Source organism: Brachionichthys hirsutus, chromosome 1, assembly GCF_040956055.1.
Source record: "Brachionichthys hirsutus isolate HB-005 chromosome 1, CSIRO-AGI_Bhir_v1, whole genome shotgun sequence".
In the NCBI taxonomy this organism is placed as follows: domain Eukaryota; kingdom Metazoa; phylum Chordata; class Actinopteri; order Lophiiformes; family Brachionichthyidae; genus Brachionichthys; species Brachionichthys hirsutus.
Genome location: NC_090897.1, coordinates 1341910 through 1362366, shown reverse-complemented (window position 1 = coordinate 1362366; position 20457 = coordinate 1341910). Strand labels below are relative to the sequence as shown.

At 55.7% G+C, this 20457-nt stretch overlaps 3 protein-coding genes across 3 annotated transcripts in view; 1 reads left to right on the top strand and 2 right to left on the bottom strand.

Annotated features, from left to right (window-relative positions):
* Positions 1-2213, bottom strand: part of map1aa (microtubule-associated protein 1Aa) — a 15458-nt gene extending 13245 nt beyond the window's left edge. Inside the window, exons 1-2 of the mRNA XM_068738486.1 lie at positions 1997-2213; positions 1093-1194 (exon numbers count right to left, since the gene is read on the bottom strand). Of these exons, the coding sequence (XP_068594587.1) occupies positions 1093-1194; positions 1997-2195 (301 nt within the window). The 5' untranslated portion in view covers positions 2196-2213. The remainder of the gene's footprint in view (positions 1-1092; positions 1195-1996) is intronic.
* Positions 2214-6599: 4386 nt separating this feature from the next.
* On the top strand, positions 6600-16280 carry tp53bp1 (tumor protein p53 binding protein, 1). The gene is made up of 28 exons (XM_068740740.1): positions 6600-6779; positions 7225-7312; positions 7396-7480; positions 7559-7626; positions 7691-7775; positions 7875-7949; positions 8037-8170; positions 8256-8373; positions 8452-8546; positions 8622-8806; positions 8924-9986; positions 10126-10242; positions 10314-10505; positions 10603-10669; positions 10754-10825; positions 11276-11483; positions 11673-11744; positions 11819-11971; positions 12055-12272; positions 12886-13041; positions 13431-13852; positions 13940-14131; positions 14196-14375; positions 15065-15253; positions 15352-15446; positions 15529-15725; positions 15804-15940; positions 16022-16280. Exons 1-28 carry the CDS (start codon positions 6600-6602, stop codon positions 16201-16203), a joined length of 5025 nt encoding a protein of 1674 aa, XP_068596841.1. The 3' UTR covers positions 16204-16280.
* Positions 16281-16357: 77 nt separating this feature from the next.
* On the bottom strand, positions 16358-20362 carry tubgcp4 (tubulin gamma complex component 4). The gene is made up of 18 exons (XM_068744312.1): positions 20274-20362; positions 19847-19975; positions 19546-19668; positions 19415-19468; positions 19279-19335; positions 19077-19156; positions 18744-18945; positions 18501-18666; positions 18292-18416; positions 18166-18216; positions 17975-18080; positions 17779-17886; positions 17504-17648; positions 17231-17408; positions 17004-17138; positions 16797-16913; positions 16572-16711; positions 16358-16492 (listed from the first exon to the last, which is right to left on the bottom strand). The coding sequence occupies exons 1-18, from the start codon at positions 20349-20351 to the stop codon at positions 16486-16488; spliced, it is 2001 nt and encodes a 666-aa protein (XP_068600413.1). The 5' UTR covers positions 20352-20362; the 3' UTR covers positions 16358-16485.
* Between the last annotated feature and the right edge of the window lie 95 nt (positions 20363-20457).

The following is a 20457-nucleotide window of genomic DNA, read 5'->3' as shown; positions in this document are numbered from 1 at the left end:
CAGGGAGAACACTCTGGTGAGCTGATGTCCAGATAAGCTGAGGGATCAATAAAAGATGGTGAATTATTAATCAGCACACGATGCCCTTGAGCCACACCCAGAATAAAAGATGGATTTTTTAAGGTGTGTCATTAAAATCTCAGGTTCCGGTTGTCCTTCCTGCATGCGCCACCCATCGGGGGGGGGGGGGTCAAAATAAAGAGAAGTGAAGGAATAATATCCGTGTGCCAATCAGAGGCAGCTTTCTCAGTGGAATCTTTGATGATGATGATGACAATGATGAAGACGGCTCTGATCATCTGCCCCCGCATCTAAATCTGTCTCTCAGCTGATTTCTATTTTAGGATTTACGCACAAATTTAGACGCAGAACACGGATGTAAAACTCCGTCGCTCCTCTGCCTTCCTCTCTCCCCGTGTCGGCCATGGTGACTGTGTAAGCCTCCACATATTAGCATTCCAGACGCAGGTGATGGGGGGGGGTAGATGTACCACGAGCAGCCGCCGCTATGGAAACATGCAATCAGCGATCGGGAGAGAATCTGCAGGCACGAAGAGACCCGTCGGACGATTGATCGAAAGGGTTGGACCTTCTATTTCAAACAGATCTACTGCCCGGATCAACTCATCGTTCGTCGGTTTCAGCGTTTCCCCCCCGTTGGCCACAGAAGTGACGTCGGCCTTCGTGCAACTCCCACATTGATCCGGAATACGAGCGGCCGGCCGGATGTCGACACGCGGATGTGCCTATTTCTACCCTTTACGTAGCGCCGCCAGCCACAGATCTGCGTAGGAGGACAGATCTGTGCTCCATGATCCTCTCGGTTCCTTTGATTCTCCTCCTGGCCGTTTGTTCGACCCCACTAGCCCACAGTAAATGCTTCTAGCTAGCGTGGATGCTACCGTTTCCATTGTGATGCAGCGATCAGCCAGACCTGATCTGCCCCCCCACCCCCCCCCCCACCCCGCTCTCACACCCTTATTGATTCCACCTCCACGTGCAGTCTGGGATCAATACGGGCTGATTTGCTTCCAGCTCAGGGGCGATGGCTCAGAAGCAGCAGGCCCGCTGAGATGACGCAGCCAGACTGACCTTTGACCTCTGAGGAGAACTGAGCAGTGTGTCTGGTCTCAAACAGCTGCAGCTCCTTGTCCAGGTCGCAAACAGCCGGATCCACGTTCCAGGAGAGCAAACCTGATCGGGAGAGCAAGGAAAGGGTTAATAGAGCGCCGCCGACCGGCGCCGGTGGGCCAGCAGAGACTCTAAAGAACCTTTATTGCTGATTAAATGTGCTGCATCGTCAATTTAAAGTACCGTCATCACGTCCCGATCGATCAGAGACACGGAAACGACTGACAGATTTCGGGAGGCCGGAAAAAGAGGGAGAATTTAAAGGAGTGATTTTATTTAACACTTCTTTTGCATCGTTTTCTTTCTTTTTTTTCATAGTTAAGGAAGTTAAATGATTCTGATGGTGGATCTGTGGTTATTGATTAACCTGGTAGCTCGTCTAAATGCTACGACGTCATCCGAACGCTAACCCAGTAGGAAAGTTTGACTTTGCATTTATTTAAAACATATTTTCATAAAACGTTTCAGACGTGGTTTCAAGTGAGGAGCTTGAAAGATGTGACGTATTCAACTCCACGTGGTGGTGTATAAAGTACCTGTAGTATAAAGTACCTGTAGTATAAAGTACATTTAAATCCTCTATTGATAAGTAGTAATATATAAAATACAGTTAAACAGGAAACTGAGACGTGTCGTCCTGCAACCATGACTACTTTAACTTTAAATACATTTTAAGTTCAGGACGAATAGCAGTAGTATTTGTACTTTTACAGTACTTTAAGTACAAGATGGGATCATTTGAAGTGATGAATTATTTAGACGCTGAAGCGTTTACCGACGCTGCCTGATTGGACGCTAACGGCAGGTTAGCAGGAGACGCTCGCTGCAGCATCACGCCCTCCGACCGCTCCCGGCGACGACCTACCGTGTGTGATCTGTCTCCTGGCGGCGTCGAGGTGATGGCGGGTGCCGATTTCTCCGATCACAATCAGCATGCGGCAGTTGGCGTGCTGGGTGGCGACTCGTGTCGGAGGCGGAGACTCCTCCGGCTCCGCCGAGGCGGCTGCTGAGATTTCCATGGTAACAGTGCCGCTAGTGGACGCTGAGCCCTTTTCCATCTCCATGACAACTGCATCCCGAGCAAGCACCGTGACGGTGCAGGACGGGGTGGGCGTGGCTCTTTGGGAGAACGGACATTTGATTGGCTTGCAGGTTATGTGGCTATTTGATGTTGAAGCGTACCATTGGATGAAATGAAAAGAAGGATATGAGAATTGAAGTTGATTTTATTTCCTGCATGAGGCTGCCGAAGGCGAGGAGGAAGACGTTACTCCACACGAAAGAGGAATTATTGATATCATATTTTACATAGACAATATTTAAAAAGGTCAAGAACGGTCACACAAGCGCTAATATTTGACATCAATCATAAAAATACAGCAAGCTATGGCGTTTAAATGGAAGTATCTGCGTAACGACCAGCCCCTCGTGTTCTTCTCTTTTGTTCACACAAAGGATAAAAAGGAGACGTTTTTGGAAGCACAAAGGTTCTATTTATACCGCCGGTACCATCCTGTGCTCCGGTTGCTAATCGACAACTCTTTGTTCCCAACAAGGCTTCGCTTGTGCAGGAAAAGCTGACGACAAAGACGCTGCACACAAACAAAAACATTTACCGTTTGAGTTCAGTCGTCTGCGTCCCGATGGACGACCGCGGAATCCGATTTAAAACGTACGAAACAACAGCAGTGAACTAAAGCGCTGCTCCGTGCAGCCAATGAGAGGTGAAGAGAGGTCATTCCTGCAGGCGCCTTTCAGGCAAATGAACTATTAAGGTGTGTAGAATCACTTTTTCTTTTCCTTTGACATTGCAAAGTTCTGCAGGGCCTCGTGTTCTAGCGGGAACATCGGGTTCTTAGCCTGTGTGACATAAAAAAGGGCAATATGTGTGTGAGAGAGAGAACTTATGTCACTAAATACAACGTCAGGCGTGAGGGAATGTTTCTGGGTCACGCGGGTCAGACGGGAGATGTGATCGTGAGCTGCAGGAGGAACCGAGCTGGAGATCTGAGTTCTCTGCATGCTTCTTAGCTCCAATGGATGCTTAAATTATGCACTTTTTTGTGACGCTGTCATGTGCAGCAGTGACGTCATATGCAGAATTCATTGATCACCGTTGGTTTCATCTGGCTCCTCCTGGTGTCGATCACCAAGAGTGACTCAGCGCGCCTCTCTGAAACTCCACTGTCTACTCCCCCCTGCTGGAGGGAGACGGAACTACAGCGACACGGCTCTGGCCAATGAAAACACAGCTTGGGCGAACTGACGAGGTAAACTCAAATCAAAAATGTTTTAAAATGCTTCGAAAAACACTTTTTTCTCAAAAGAAGCAAAATACAAAAAGGTTAACATAAGATAAACATTCAAACTGAGCATGTGCAGGTAAAGCAGATAAATGATGAAATGTCTGTAGATGATCTTTGTGCTAACATATAATGATGATTCCAAAGACAAAGCTTGGATATAAAAACGAGCAATACATCAATTGTCACTCAGTATGTGTTTGACATAAAGTCTTTTATTACATTTATTTAACACGCGTCCATCTTTTATGACCACTTTGCAGGGTCGTAAAGGGGTTGGAGCCCATCCCAGCTGACATTGGGCATGAGCTGGGATGCATCCCCAGCCGGTCATCAGATCCTCACCTATTCATGTTGCCTTTGGACGGTGGGAGGAAGCTGGATCACACCCAGAGGAAGGAAACACACACCGCGGGCATTGGATCAGAACCCAGATTCTCAATTAAGCAACACTTAAAATGTCATCATTCCAAACTCCCTGTTTGATAAAAGGAGGAGAGCGAAATACTTTTTTTTTTATCCAGTGTAACTTGATCTCTTTGTCTGCAGCATATTTAAGACACAACAGGCCACAAACTATTAAAGGGTGCTCTATTTATTGGGGGGGGTCCCCCGTGGTATATGCCCCCTCCACACGCTGAAATAAAACCCACGCCCTTGTTTGTCATTAATTTTTATCCCATTAAAATCTGACATCACTGAATTAATTTTGTCGGCTTTATTTAAATGAAGCCCCCCCCCCCCCTAATTATCAATCAGTGAAACCCCGCGTCTCCAGAGACGATGTCTGTGTAGCTAAACGCTTTTGCATCTTTGCGTGCCACGCGTGTCTCTCCCACACCCTGACTCCCCGCAGCTGAGCAGAGGCAGGCACGGAGCCGGTGCTGCTGCACGGCTGATCGTCGGTAACGAGAACCAGATCCGGACCGCGGAGCTCGGACAGATCGATTCCGGATTCCTTAAGGTAAAGCTCGTTGCGTTTCATTTCGCATGGCCGTGAAATCACCGTGAAGCGTCTCCGGTCTGTCGCAGCCGCGGGGTGAGACATTATGGGATGTGGCTGCGCCTTTTTTAACGCGGATCTCAGCCCGAGCTGCAGAAATGACGACGTAGCGCTGAACTGAGGTCGGATGCGGGAGACCGACGTCCCCCCCCCCCCCCCCCCCCCCCCCCGCATCCCCCCCGCATCCCCCCCGCATCCAGATGCGTTTATATTCCTGAAACATCTGGCTCGTTTAGCAGGATGCGTGATTTCATTGTTCCCGGTTTCAGCGCGCTCGTATTGAAGCGCTCCTCAGTGATATCCCTGCTGCTGCAAACCTGTGCCCCCCCCCACCACACACACACACACACACACACACACACACACACACACACACACACACACAAGGCTACTGTCTGGCAGGATGCACCTTCAGCCGACTTACAGGACAGGGTTCAGAAAGGGTTCAGACGACGAGCCCTGCTTCTGAAAATCACCGCGTTGTTGCAAGAATCAGTATTTAGTGAATTCAAGAATGATGATTCTGCTTCAGGCGGCTTCAGGTGTTCCTTACTGTGTTTATATTTCTCAAATGTGATACCTGCAGCATCTACAAAAACCCTTAGCAGTTATTTATTGATAAAGTCTTCACTCCTGATTGTTTTTTCTTCATTTACTTCAGGAGGTTGTCGGCTCCATTCCTTGTCCTTTCCACCAATCAGTCGATCAATGAGCACTGCTTTTTACCTTGCCCGCCACTTTCTCTCTGAATTTGCATAGACTGCTGGGTTACAGGAAATATGGCGTATCCATGGAAACTGAGTCTGTCATATGAAAATGGCAAAATGATGTTAAGAAATGAAGGCCCACCTCTTAGGATTCTGAGCATCCTCCCATTAATGGATGAAATGAAATGCGTCTGATCCCTGCTTCCTTTGCATTTCAGGCCTGCAACAGAGGCAGAGCATCACCAGCACAGAGACTCTATTTTATATATATTCTGTTAAAAATAGCCCAGACGCACATTCAGCCTGCGTTCCCAGTTTGCCCTTTGGGAATCATCCAGAGTGATCATTAAGATGTGAAATCAGGAGGAGCAGGGGAGAAACAACGCATGGAGGGGTATAATTGTGAATGCTCTTATTTTTCTGGTGTCCCTGAAAGCCTCTCAAAGACCGATAAAGGACTCTGATGAGATCCCACTGTGGGACGTACTGGCCTAGATTTTTCTCTTTAACACAATTTATCATTACTTCTGCCGTGCGGTAATGTGTTTGCCACTGTTAGGATAGTTCTATTAGATTCTGGTGCAGGTGATCCTTATCCGGATCCAGGAGTTCTATTATGAGGGTTAAAATAATGATGGAAATAAATGAAAGTGAATATTAATTTATTTATTCAGAATGTAATAACACATGGTTTTCTGTATATAAGATGAGTGTTTATTGTATAAATGACAATATAGATATATTTAATTAAATTGAAAAGAAGACTTTTATGAAAGGAAATGATCTGCCAATAATTACTATATGATATACAAAATCAATAATTACAGAAAAATATGTATTAAATGCCAATAAACAATAGATTAAGTTTCTTTTTTTTCAGTCCTAAAACCATAAAATTAATGGGCGTTCTGTCGTGATGTCATCACGTCAATGGACCAATGATATCGCTTCCCACGAGTTTGACTGGGAGGACCGGCTCTCAGTCTGAGGTCGGTGTTTGTGTTTTTACTGGAGGAAATAACTTACATTTTATAACGTCAGCTGGAAGGATAAAATATTAATTCGTGGTTTATTAAATGCGATACTCCAGGTGTGTTCGAAGTCTTCTCCTCCTTTTCTTCCGCCATTAGTGACGCATCCTTTGTTGTTGAGCGGAGCATCAGCTACTAGCCTGTAATGCTAGCTAGCATGCTAGCACCGGCTCTGATGATGATGAATAGCTACTAGCGTGTGATGCTAGCTAGCATGCTAGCACCGGCTCTGATGATGATGAATAGCTACTAGCCTGTAGTGTAATGCTAGCTAGCATGCTAGCACCGGTTCTGATGATGATGAATAGCTACTAGCCGGTAGTGTAATGCTAGCTAGCATGCTAGCACCGGACCTGACCGATAACTTGTTCACTCTTTGTCGGCTAGCTGAGGAGATCCCGTCTCCTGCTCGCGGCCCGGCCCCATGGATCCCGCCGGGAGAGAACTGGACTCCAGCCTGCCTCAGCCCGAGAACCCGTGTCTGATCGTGGAGGACTCTCAGCCGGACAGCGTCGCTCTGGAGGACGACCCCGAGAGCAGCTACCGAGCGCTGCTGGCCCGACGCCTGTCCAGCCTGCAGCCCACCTCTCGCAGCCCGGTTCTGGTAAGTAAGGGGGGGGGGGTGCACAATGTGAAAACGGTGCATCGTCGCTGATGTAGTCTAAATATTCTAAGTTACTTTGTGTGCACGAGTTTTGATCTTTTCATAAATAAGGCAGAATAAAAAATGAAATGTTTCCTGCTGAAAGGTAATTTAAATATAAACGAGTCAACTAGTTATTGATGTTTTCTGATGGGAAAGCAGATCATCAATCTTAAGCCGGGAACCAGAGTGGAGCCCGTATCTCACCTGGAGTGAAACAATGTGATGGTTGTTTGTTCACATCCAAACCACAACACTTAATGGTTCCAGTTCCGAGGAGAGCTGCTGTCTCTGTGACTAAACTCTCTCTCCTTTTGTCTCACCGACACAATAAATGGATCCTGGCTTTAAAAACAATTTATTGATGACAAAGCTTTTTTGATGCCCCTCCCCCTCCCCCCCCCAGGAACTCATATCCTCCCCACCAGGAAGCAGATACTCTCAGACTGACAGCCAATCAGAGAACTCCCAGACCAACAACCAAGAGGAGCCCAGTCAGTGCTCGGATGGATGTCATTTTAATAAATTACTTGGCACTTTGTCCTTTTGCTTAAAAATGGCTGTTTTCTTAATTCAGGCGTTGTCGCGGCAGCCAATCCAAGTTCAGCATTCCAGGAGGCGAGTCAGGTCCTAAATGTTTGCTCTCCTCCGAACAAGAAGACGTAAGTGCGACGGATATTCCTGCTGACGGGCGATACTCGAGCTGACACGGCCGTCGTGGGTTTTTTTTTTGTTTCCAGGTGTTCAGCAGACGACACCGAACGGGAATCTGGAGCTGATTCGACGACGCATTGCACCCAGCCGGAAGGTAAGCGCTGAATTTAAATCTCCGGGGTGGACCGTTCCCTTAAGGACGAGCTCCTCTTCCTCAGGTGCAACGTCTCGGTTGGCTCTCCTGGCGCTTTCTCAGAGTCAGCATCTGCGGAGCGAAGCGTTGAACAGCCAGGAGGACGGAGGATCCGGCGTGAACGCCGGTGGGCGGGGCGAGACGGGAGACGCGTCCTTCCAAACGAGGACGCCGTCGGGTCCGAACGAGAGCGGTTTGAAACGTTTAACGGAAACTAACCGCCGTGCTCTTCCATCAGCGGCGAAGCAGAGCGCCTCGGAGCGTCCCGGCGGCGGGGCGGTGAGGTACGGCTCCACGCCGCTCTTTCAATTCAGCGTTCGATCGAGTGTAGATCCCGGGCGCTGAGCGACGCCGCTTCCTTCCTCCCGCAGATCCGAGGTCAGCTCCAGCAGCTCGCCGGAGTCCCCCGGTCAGTCGGGCAGCCGGCCGAGCGCCCCGCCCTCGGCGCAGCAGCAGCAGGACTTCCTGTCGTCGCAGGACGATCTGTTTGACACGGACAAGACGGGTAAATAAACCCGGTCACGAGTCCCGCTCGGGTTCATGTTGCGGTGTCGGATGTTCGACCGCCATCTTGTCCTCTGTCTCTGCAGTGGACAGCACGGTCTCTGAGCCGGAGCAGCACGGCCAGCTGAACGCCACGCCGGCCCGAACGCTGCGTCTGCTGCATCTGTCGGGACAGGGAACGCTGGCGCCGGAAAGCCTCTCCCAGTAAGACGTCGTTCCGTCCTCACACCATCCGGACGCCAACGCCAAACGAGCCACGCCTCTGCTCTGCTGTCTTCCCAGGAGCTCTCTCGACTGCGTCGCCCCCACCCCGGATGACTCCGCCCACGGCGCTTTCATGGTTCCCAGCTCGCCGACCGAGCAGGAGAGCGAACCCGGTGGATGCTCCGCGTCTGGATTTAGCGTGAGCGGACGAGCGCGTAATAAAAGCTAAAACTCTTCTGCTCTGTCAGGTGCTGGCGAGCCGATGGACACGCCCCTCCCCCCCGGAGGCCGGGCCGAGGACAAGGAGGAGGAGCCAATGGACACGGAGGCCGCCTCCGAGCCACAACCATCTGCCTCTACTCCCGTATCCCAGAATGCTCCTGGTTTTGCGCTAACCAAACTGTCCTTACCCTCGCAGCCAGAGTTCTCTCACGTATGTCCGGCACACGTTTCCCCAATAATTGATCATCCTATTTGTTACTGATCGATCCCCGATCGACTTAAACAACACGCTGGCCCCTCCAAAAATGTCCAACGTGTGTGTTTTCAGGATGCGTTTGTCCCGACACAGAGCCAGGGGGCGCCGCAACAGCTGGAGCAGAAGACGGCGCCGGTGGAGCCGTCTCAGCCTCTGGACGCGGCGTCCTTCGTTTTGCCGTTGCTCCTCTCCGTGAGCACCGAGAACAGCGGCGCAGCGCCGACGTCGCCGTGCTTAGAGGACGACAGCCAGGCCACGCAGATAGAGGAGTACGAGGAGCACGAGGAGGCGCCGGGCGTCGACGCCAGCGGCGCCGTGACGTCACGCAGTGGAGAGAGGAAGCAGAGCAACGGCGTCCCTGCAGAGCCACAAACAGCCGGCGGTTTTCCCGCTTCCAGCTCTGCGGAATCACCGAAGCGTCACGGCGAATGCGTAACGAACGAGTTCCCCGTTCTGCCGCAGAAGTCCGACGACGCCCGCGGAAGGACTTCCCAGAACGCACGGGACGTGGACGCAAAGGACGGGGAGGTCGACGGCGAAGACGCGAGCTCTGCTGTCGCGGCCTCCTGCTCTCATCCGACGTGGGCGGCAGCTAGCGTGCAGGAGACGCCCAGCAGTTTGTCCTCGCCGTCTGTGATCGGCGGGACATCGGCTGTGAACGAGGAGGAACGTTCTGTCCACTCCAGAGGACGGTCCGTAGAACCATCGCAGACGAGTGGAACCGTCGCAGGCGAGCTGGAGGAGGAGGAGGAGGAGGAGGAGGAGGAAGAGGAGGGAGAGGAGGGAACAGTGGACGGGGAGGCCTCGGGCATCGCTCTGCTTCTGTCCCAGAGCCAGCTGCTGTCTCCTGAGCCGATGGAGGAGGACGGAGGGGACGGAGGGGAGGACAGCGTCATCGTCGTTTCGGACAGCGAGCGAGACTCCCGGGTTCTTCAGAAAGACCCGACGCTGCAGCCGAAGGCCAACGGTCACCAGCCAATCAGAGGCGAGGAAGCCATTTCCACCAACGGCCACCATTTGGCGGAGGCTCAGGCGAAGACGCTCCACCTGGTTCCTGATAGGCTCTCTCAGGCTGAGAAGGCGGGACCTGAGCCCGAGGGCCTGAAATACAAGAGTCTGAGTGACAGCTCAGGAGGTGAGCTGGCGGGGGCGGTTTGTAACCTGGATCCGGATCCGAGGACGTGACGGCGTCCATCTTAGATATCGTCCGTCCGTCTTTGTGTTCATTGTCCAAGATGAGACGCGTCCTAATGTCCTAACGTCCCGTCCTGCAGAGATATCCTTCCACTTCACGCTTCCTAAAGAAGGAGAGCTGATTGGTCCCGTCGCCGGCGTCACGCCCCCTCTCCTCAGTCAGCTGAAGCAGACGCTGAGACACAGCACCCCCATTGGTGGGTTCCGGGGACGTCCCTCTTTGCCCCGAGCGATCGGGCGCTGAGCTCCTTCGCCTTTTTCTCCTCAGAGATCGCCTCCTTTTCTGAAAAGTCCGACGTGGCGGGCGACGCCTCCGCAGACGCAGCGATGGTGGCCAGCGCCATCGTGTCGGGGGACAGCGGGGAGGACTCGGCGGAGACGGGGGAGGGGAAGCTGAGCCTGAGGATGAAGCTGGTGACCCCCGTCGAGGAGGTCAGCTCGGATCGCTTCAGCCTGCAGAGTAAGAGCCGCCGGGAAGCTCCGCCTCCTTCACGCTTTCACTCATCCTCTGAGCGGTGACACTGGTTTCCATGGTGACGATACATCTCTTTCCTTAGAGCCGGCGCAGTCGGAGGAGGACGGATCCGGAGTCAAGGTTCCCGCCGTTTCCAACGCCGTGAGCAGGTAACGTGGAACTTCCTGTCCAGAACCAGACCCGGAGCGTTCTGAGGGAACGTTCTCCTGTTCAACCGACGCTCCGTCTCCCAGCAGCCCGTCCGTGTTCAGCCGCGTCCGGCAGGCGCACAGGCAGCAGGAAGCAGAGGACGCCACGGCGGTCAGGTGAGCCGATGTGGGGCGGGCCTCGGGTTCTGGTTCTGGTTCTGGTTCTGTCTGAAGCAGGAATCCGTCCCTCGGATCTGGACGGGTATAAATAGCTTTTCCCTGCTGCTTATTTTAGGAGACAGAAGTAGGACTTTGGTCGCAGGTGTGTGTGTGTGTGTGTGTGTGTGTGTGTGTGTGTGTGTGTGTGGCCTACTTCTTTAGTCTGGGGGGGGGGGGGGGCTCCATTTGCATTAAATGAACATTCTTTTGGGACACGACGGACAAAACAAAGCCGTTTTACAAACAACTGGATTTAATATTTCATCCTTTTTGTTTTATTGTAATAAATACATTTTGGGCTGTTGCCAGTGCCTGGTTATCGATCTGATGTCTGACTCCTCCCTCTTGGTAATGGCGTTCAGCTGTGTGGCGATGCTAAAGCCGATGCTAACGCCGATGTCCTTGCAGAGGGAAGCTGTTCGCGTCGCCGCAGCGGAGTTCCCAGGCGTCCTCGGTGGGATGCAACAGCCAATCGGAGCCTTCGCAGCAGGAGCTGCCGGCGCCACCCAAGGATCCGCCGGGCCCCGCCCAGCATTCCGGAGACAGACGAGGACCGCTCGGCGCTCCGGTCAGGACAGACGTCAGACATATCAACGCCTCCAGTCCGTCCGGCAAGGTCAGCGACGGCTAGCCTGCTGCTAGCCTGCTGCTAGCCTGCTGCTAGCCTGCTGCTAGCCTGCTGCTAGCCCGCTGCTAGCCTGCTGCTAGCTCCTCCCATCCACACCCGATTAGCGCTGCTCTTGTGAGACGTTAAACCCCGCATGAGGACATCGTGTCGTTGACCCCTCTGTCCCGTGTGTCCCAGCTGTCCCAGAGGACGGTCTCCCAGCAGACCAGCTTCGACGCCCCCCCGGCTCTGCGCTCCCCAGCGGACAGGGTAGGGAGACCCAGCTGGAGGGAGTCGTGCTCGCGACCTCCGTCCAGCTCACGCCGCTGCGTTCTGTCTTAAAGGGTGGACAAGAGTCTCCGTCCTCTCGGAGAGCCTCGGGCCCCTCCCACCGCAGACACGTGCGCACCGTGCAGGAGGTGCGGACCACCGTCACTCGGATCATCACGGATGTTTACTACGAGGACGGCAGAGAGGTGGATCGCAAAGTCTCGGAGGTGAAGACGCGTTCACGACCGCGGATCGCCGTGGTTACGGAGATTACTGCACTGATTGGTGATGTGTGATGTGATGTCACCAGGAGAGCGAGGACCCGGTGGTGGACTGCCAGGTGTTGGACAGCGATATCTCGCCGTGCCGTACGGGCAGCAGCTCCGTGACCTCTGGCGACCTTGCTGACATCAGCTCGCTGTCGTCCAAAGCGTCCAGCCTGCAGCACAGCTCCGGAACCGGCAGCAGCGCCGGAACCACCAGGCCGGACTTCGTCATGCCGCCGAGCCGAGGGGCCAAACCCGCCAGGTACGCCTCCGGCTCCGCCCCCCCCCCCACGCCGCATCTCCCCGTCTCCGCTGCTTGCATGCCGCTCCTTTCTAACACCGCGGTGTCCCAGTGAGGCGCTGATCCCTGCCGGGTCCAGGTCCAGGTTGGGTCACCTGGTCCAGGTCCAGGTCGCTCTCTGGCGTGGATCTGGGCCACCTGGTCCAGGTCCAGGTCGCTCTCTGGCGTGGATCTGGGCCACCTGGTCCTGGTCGCTTGCTGGCGTGGATCTGGGCCACCTGGTCCAGGTCCAGGTTGGGTTACCTGGTCCAGGTCCAGGTCGCTTGCTGGCGTGGATCTGGGCCACCTGGTCCTGGTCGCTTGCTGGCGTGGATCTGGGCCACCTGGTCCAGGTCCAGGTTGGGTCACCTGGTCCAGGTCCAGGTCGCTCTCTGGCGTGGATCTGGGCCACCTGGTCCTGGTCGCTTGCTGGCGTGGATCTGGGCCACCTGGTCCAGGTCCAGGTTGGGTTACCTGGTCCAGGTCCAGGTCGCTTGCTGGCGTGGATCTGGGCCACCTGGTCCAGGTCCAGGTCGCTCGGATCAGCGCCCGTGCGTCCTGACCGCCTCCTGTCGTCCCCTCTGTGTGTCCGCAGTCCGAGGCGAGGAGGCGGGCATCAACAGAGGGGTCAAAGGGGTCACAGGGCGGGGTCAGTGGTCACGGCGGACAGAGGCTCCAGGGCCTTCGTCCCGCTGAACCCCAGAGGGAGGGCTCGAAGGGGCCGGCCCCCGTCCCGCTCCTCGCTGTCCAGGTGAGTCCTCGCTGAGGCTCCACCTGCAGGCCGGCCGGCTGATTCTCTCGCTCTGCTTTCACTCTTCTCACGTAGAACTAACCTCCTCTTCAGATCAAAGGCACTCCTCGTCCCTTTGATTGTCTGTCAGACATTTTGTTCAGGCGACCTCCTCAGAAAAACACGTTTTAGCGTCTTTTCTCTCACGAACCGTCGTCAACGCCGACCAGAGACCCACTTCACGAACGGTCCCTGTTTAGTTGCCATAGAAACGAGTCTTAGATGATTAAGATGCGTTCCTTTCTGGGCGAGCATTAACATTCCAGTTCAAACCGGTTCAGGTCTGCGGGCGCCGCTGAGGATCCTTTGGGTCTACGTCTGGCGCTGAACAAACTGTCTCTCTCTCTAAGAAGGGGCGGAGCCTCCTCAGTGCAGCTCCTCGCTCCTCCCGGTCAGCCACAGTCCTCTTCAGAGGAGGAGCCCTACACCCGCATGCTCCCCCCACGCCTCCCCGGCAGCCCGCCGGACGCCGAGCTCCCCGCCCGCTCGGACTCCCTCAGGTCGGAGGAGGAGGAGGAGGAGGCGGCGGCGGCGGCGGCGGCGAGCCTCCCGGGGAGCAGCTTCGTAGGCCTGCGGGTTGTGGCCAAGTGGTCGTCCAACGGCTACTTCTACTCGGGCCGCATCGTCAGAGACGCCGGCGAGGGGCGGTTCCGACTGAGGTTCGACGACGGCTACGAGTGCGAGGTCGCAGGGAAGGACGTCCTGCTGTGTGACCCCATTCCCCTGGAGACGGAGGTCACCGCCCTGCTGGAGGACGAGTACTTCAGTATAGGTGGGGGGGGGGGGGGGGGAGTTAAGGTTCGACCCCGCTGGCGGCCGGCGACCATTGATCGCCTCCCGTCCTGACGTGTTCACGCAGGCGTCGTCAGGGGCCACAAGACGGAGGGGCGGGACTTGTTCTACAGCGTGGAGAAGGCCGGCGAGAGGCAGTGGTACAACCGGACCGCCATCATCCTGTCCCTGGAGCAGGGGAACAGGCTGCGGGAGCAGCACAGCCTGGGGCCCTACGAGCCGTCGGCGCCGCTGGCCAAGGCGTCCGACATCAGCCTGGGTAAGGCCCCGCCCCCACAGACGCCGCGCCGCGCCGCGCCTTCTGACGCTCATGCTCTCCTTAGACAACCTGGTGGAGGGAAAGAGGAGGCGCAGAGGAGCCCCCGGGGGAGGGAACACCCCCAATCACAGCGCCTCCAGCAGCCCCCGGACCCCCGGCCCCTCCGGCAAGAGGAAGCTGACGACCTCAGAGGACGACGGGACGCCGTCCAAGAGAGGCCGCAGGGGGCCGGGGGCCCGAGCCGGTACCGTCTCGCCGAAGCCGTGACCCCCCCTTTATCCTATGAAGATTTTTCTCATTTAATTTTATTGAAGTAATTTTTAAAGTACTTTTACTTCTTTTATTACTACCCAACTCGTATTTTTAATGTCGATGAACTGAAGTTTTAAACATGAACGTGTTTTTATGTACGGATTCCTTTCTGCCGATGAAGTAGCTAAAAGTAAAAGTACCTCAAAGTTCTGCTGAACTGAAGCCCGACGTGATGAAGTGGAGACTCTTTGTTGTTGCTGTGAACCTACTGTACGCATGTCAGCTGCTGGTCTCCATGGTTACCAGGTTTTAGATGTTTTAACATGTTGACGTTGTTTTCTGTCTGGATGGATGTAGAAGTAAAGCCCAACTGATTTGAACCGATGCTTGTCGGATGTTCTTTTGTGCGGCGGCGACGGTAAATGTGTGATTCTTGTGTCGAACATAACGGAGGCGTCGGCGCCGCCGTCGGCCCCGCCCCCGCCGCCGCCCGCCCTCTGCTGCCGCCTGCTGCTCCGGTAACTAATGACACGCCTTGTTGCTGCGGTGTTGGTCCACGGGTGGAGGGAAGGGACTCTTAAAGTCACGGGTGTGTGATATCAGCTTTGGGGGGGGGGTGACCTCTGACCTCCGACCTCCTTCAGTTCCAGTGGGCTTCCTGACCCTTGTTTCCGTTCCCAGCCCAGCGGCCCGGCGTCTGCAACTCCTCCGGCAGCGGCGCGGATCTCCCCGGTGGGACGCGCGACTTGGAGGGGACCCACGGGCCGCCCCCCCGGAACCCGTCCCTCTTCATGGGCTTCGCCTTCATGCTGACCGCCTCGTCCGAGATCGACCGTCTGAGCAACAAGCTCTCCGGCGACGAAGAGGAAGGTGAGGAACCAAACGAGGGCGGGTGAAGCCCGTCGTTTCAAGCTTTCCGATCAATCATTCTTTCTTCTCTACCCCCCACCGCCCCCCCCCCCCCTCAGAGTACGTGCAGACGGGCCCATATAATAAAGCGTACACTGAGTCCCAGCTGCAGGCGGGCGGAGGCTTCGTCCTGCCGGACTTCAACGAGGAGCAGGTCGGAGCGAAAGACAAATCCGTTTCATGAAACCGTGTGATGAAGAGGAGCAGAACAGCTGATGCAGCTTTTCTTCCTCCAGTGTCAGGCAGCCTATCAGAGCCTGCTGATCGCCGACCAGCACTGCCGCACCAGGAAGTACCTGCTGTGCCTGGCCAGCGGCGTGCCGTGCGTGTCGCACCTCTGGGTCCGGGACTGCTGCAAAGACAACAAGCTGCTCAACTACAGGAACTACCTGCTGCCCGCCGGCGTGGGGCCGGACGCCGCCGTGGTGGAATGGTAGGGAGTGGCTGGATGTTTGGGGGGGGGGGGGGGGGGGCTGCAGCTGGGCCTCTAAGACTCTCTCCGCTCCCTCAGGCATCCTCGCTGCAGCCCCTTCAAAGCTCTGCGGGTTCTGCTGGTCTTCCAGCAGCCGGTGGATCTGTGGGCGCAGCTGATCGCGATGGGTGGGGGTTCCTCCGTGCGACAGTTCCAGACAGACGAGGCCAGCCCGGGTACGACCCCCCCTCGCCCCCCCCCCCCCCTCCTAATACAGGTTGTGCTTTATTTTTACTGACTCTCTTCCTTTCCTGCAGACATTCCCGCTGGTAAATATGACGTGGTGGTGACGGACCGTGCCTGCCCCCCGCTGGTAGAGAAGCGCGTGGCGTCGCAGGACGTCCCGCTGGTGTCCCCCGAGTGGCTCCTCCAGAGCGTCATCCACGGGGAGCGCCTGGGTTTCCGTAGCGAGCCTCAGTATCGCCACGACTACGCCTGAGTGCTCGCCGCTCCTCCGCTCGCATGCCCCGGCTGTAAATACGTTTATCCCGTCTGTTTTTAATGCGGCAATAAAGAGCGAGCCTCGTTTCGTGCTGGCGACTTTATTTACACTTTGTGCAGGGAGCAAAGACCCAACCGTAGCTCGTCGGTACATCGCCGTGGAAACCGACTGGAGGAAGCCGCTTGGCTTTATGGATCGAGTTCGGGTGCGCTCTAACGTTTTAAGCGATGGGCGTTCCCTCTGGAGCGCCGGACTTCTCTCCGAGCCCCTTTTCCCCTCTTAAACGCTGAAAAGAAAGAACATTTAAAGACGTTTTATCCGCCGGCCACAGGAGGACTGGACTCGTGTTCCGGGCGGCGTCCCACCTGCCCAGGGTGCCCCCGGCCTGCGTGTAGTACTTGTTGTAGTCCAGTCGCAGCAGCAGCTGAGCCAGATCGGAGTTGATCTGATGGTTCCTCACGCTCGACAGGATCTTAAACAGCAAGGAGGACTGGCGTCTGAAGCCCTGACGGAGGAACGAGACGTGCGGCGTTAACGCAAAACGCACCTTCTGTGTGACCGGCGAGGAGAGGGGAGGGGCGGGGCGATACCTTGACCAGGATGTCCAGCGGAGCGGCCCCCCTGTCGTCCAGCGACGCCGCGCTCTGACCGACGAGCGAGCAGAAGTTCTGACACAGCTCCAGGATCTCCGTCAGACAGTGGAACACCTGGAGGAGGAGGCGGCGTTGGGAGAGCGTGAGAACGGATGGCGGCCTTCGGCCCGGCGTGGGGGTGGGCGTGGCCCGGGCGACGCATACCGGCTTCAGCAGGATGAAGGACTGGGCCAGCAGGTTGCTCAGGAAGTGGTCGTGGGCCAGCCGGATGCTCTCGAAGTCTCTGGTGGCGTTGATCTGCTGCAGCAGCTGGGAGAACTGGGACTCCAGCACGTCCACCTGCGGTGGGACGGCGGGACACGGAACACTCAAAGGGCGAAGAGGAGCGCCGAGCTGCTCCCGCTGCGGCGTGGCGTCGGCCGCTTGGTTACCTGCAGGTAGTACTGCAGGTTGTCGATCAGGAACGCCATGTGGTTGCGCAGCCGCCACTTCACGGCGTCCGTCTGGCTGGACTTGAGGCGTTTCCTCTGCATCTGGAGAGCCCAGCAGTGCTGCAGCTGCGACTGGACCCGCCGCACGCTCAGCAGGTACCTGAACACGATGTTGTACCTGGCGGCGAGAGGAGGAGGAGCAAACGGGACGCCGTCACCCGACGAGCCGAGCGGCCGGTCGGGCGCCGTGTCGAGCGGCCAATGAGCACCCACTTCTCCAAGACGGCGGGAGTGAAGAGGATGTGCAGCGGCCACTGCACCTTGTAGGCGAGGCCGAGAGCCGCCCAGCCCGTGGGCGGGGCCTCTCGGGGGGAGGCGTCTTGTGGGGGCGTGGCTCCGTCTCTGGTGCCCGTCGTCTCTGAAACGATAACAATGGTGAGCGGTCTGGATAGTCGCCTCTCGCCGTGGCGTCGGTTTGGTTTCATATCTTAAGTAAAGGAACGCCCCTGGATAAGAGGGCGTGGCCACACGTTTGACTGGCGGCGCACCTTTGCCGTCTTTGCCCTGGTAGTCGACGCTGAGGTGCAGCAGAGGCAGCAGGTTGTCGTCGTCCAGGAGCACCTTGTGAGCCGCCTGCTGGAACGCCACGTTCACGTCTGTGGGGGGGGGGGAAGCACGCGGGATTACGACACGGACGGCTCGTCTCGAGGCTAACGCTTAGCACGTCGAATGCTTAAATGCTACCGTGCTCAGTGACCGCTGTGGGAGGCGTCTTCAGCATGTGCTGCGCGTGATCGATGAACACCTGGTAGAGCTCGCCGCGGCCCAGCAGGTAGAAGTCCTTGATGATCTGGGAGGAAACGCAAACGTCAGCGGCGTTCACGCCGGGTTTCCTGCCTCTTGAACCGACAGCGATTCGTAGGATTCGTAGGAACCTTGAGCTGCTCCAGCAGATCCGACTCCTCCACCATCAGCGTCCAGAGGTGCTGAAAGTCAGACGGACACGTCTCACCTTCCCGCTGTGCGCATCTCGCATGTTATTCGGTTCCGGGCGAGCTCACCTCCGCCACCGTGCTCCGGACGCAATCGACGAAACGTTCAAAATCCACCAGGCTGAAGAGCGGCTGCTGCTTGAGCCTGTGCAGCTCTGCGGCGAACGCGTCCTCCTGGTGCTTCAGGATGGAGCCTGAGAGCCACAAACAAACCGCGTCTCATTCTCCGCAGCGCGACGTAGCATTCGCCGGGGGGGGGGGGGGGGGCCGCAGGCTACCCGCTCTGGACGGGCTGTGGTTGTGGTTCTCAAACATCTGGACAGATTCTCCGACGAAGAGGATCTTCTCGGCCACCCTGATGGGAACGTAGGAGGGCAGCATCTCCGTCCGCAGGGAGAACTGCTGCAGCGACGGAGCCAACATGTTCTCCTCCTCGATCAGCCTCTGCCACAAAAGCACGGTCGGGACGCCATCGAGGAAACGGCTTCCCCCGAGTCGGCCCGGGGCGCTTCGCGTCTCACCAGGTCCTGGAGTTCTCTCAGCTGTTTCCCGCTCAAGCCTCCCAGGCCCAGGTCCTCCTCGTCCTCCTCCTGGTTGGCAGCGGCGCCGCCCGCGCTGGGACCCTGCTTCACGAAGAACTCCTCGCTTTGGTCCAGCAGCAGTCCGTGCAGCATCCAAGCCGCCAGCTGCTTATACATCACGCCGTGGCACACGGCGAGGATCCTGGAGAACGCGCGTTGATACGGAGGAACCTTCATAAAATGGCCGTGATCCAGACAACTGGAAGCGCTGCCCGGTTCTACCCGATAAAACGTCCCATATCTAAATGTTCTGCTTGAGCTGCGCCCACCTACTTTTCCAAGGCCATGCGTACTGGAGGAAGACCCCCACAACTGTGCTTATAAACCGTCTCCAGGATCTGGCAGCCATGGATCTGAAGCAGACGCAGAAACATCACGACTTTATGAGCAGGAGCTAACGCGGCGCCGCTGCAGCTCAAGTTTCAGTGTGTGTGTGTGTGTGTGTGTGTGTGCGTGTGTGTGTGAGTGTCCACACCTTCTGTGATTTGATCGTCTCCACCACCACCATCACTGACGGGAACAGCAACTGGAACTGAAAGGACAAACGGACGTGCTTCACTATTCCGAGATCCCCGTCGTGACGCTGACGCGTTTTCCTCGACGCCGTTTACCTGATCCAGCTTGTAGTTCACGTGAGACGTGGTCAGGTGTGGATCTCCGAGGAACTGAAACGGGCACATTTCACTGAGCATCCTGGCCCATGCTTTGCTCTTTATTTCTGCCGGCTGTGCCGTCACGCTACCTCCTGTTCCAGATCCAGCAGGGCCTGCCGGTACGGCTGAAGAACGGAGTCCAGGCCTGTACAGAAAGCCCGCAAGTAGATTCCGTGGAGGCTCGTCTGGTTGGGCTGGTTGGTGTGATGCTCCTGAGGAACACGATTCATTACAGTAAGAGGAATGTTGATTTAGATGGACTTCTTCAATAATCACAATATCGACCATGATATATTTTACCCAAAGCTTTACTGCACATTCTTCTCAGTGAGGCTGCAGCAGCTCTTTGTGCGGTAAAGGAAAGGTAAGGAATCCCGGGACTCAACTCACTTGCTGATGCACATGTCCCGTGTGTTGTTCTATGAACTCTGTAAAGCGGATGTAATCCGAGCCCAGTTTGGACAGTCGGTTGAGGACACTGGTCTCACTGGGGTGAAGGAAGGGCAGGTCCTGGGAGACCTGCGGGTGAGACAGAGTGGAAACACTGCGTGCTTGAGATATGCAAAGGTTACTGTGGAGTGCGATCACTCCTTTACCCACTGGTCAAAATAATGTTGAACTGGCCCTTTAAATAGTCTGTGTCGCTCCGAAAGCTAACGTTAGCTATAAACGTATTTATATGTTACCAGCAAATACAATAATAAAATGTCGCCATATTATTTTATTAATAATATATACAAATAAATACAAATATACACATAGCATCTAGCGTGTCAGTGTTGAAGCTGAAGGCCATTCGGAGTTATTTCCGGTTTACCTGCAGACCGGTGCGTTTGTTCCAGGTGAATATCGTCCCCGGGTATCCGCTTAGCGCCAGCAAAAGCTCGTGAATCATGTTAGATGTCTTTAATTGGAATAAAATCACAGTTACAGCGGTGGATTTCCGTCAATAAAAACAAACTGCCGCTCATCCGTCGCAGGCTGGTTGCGTCACGACGCAA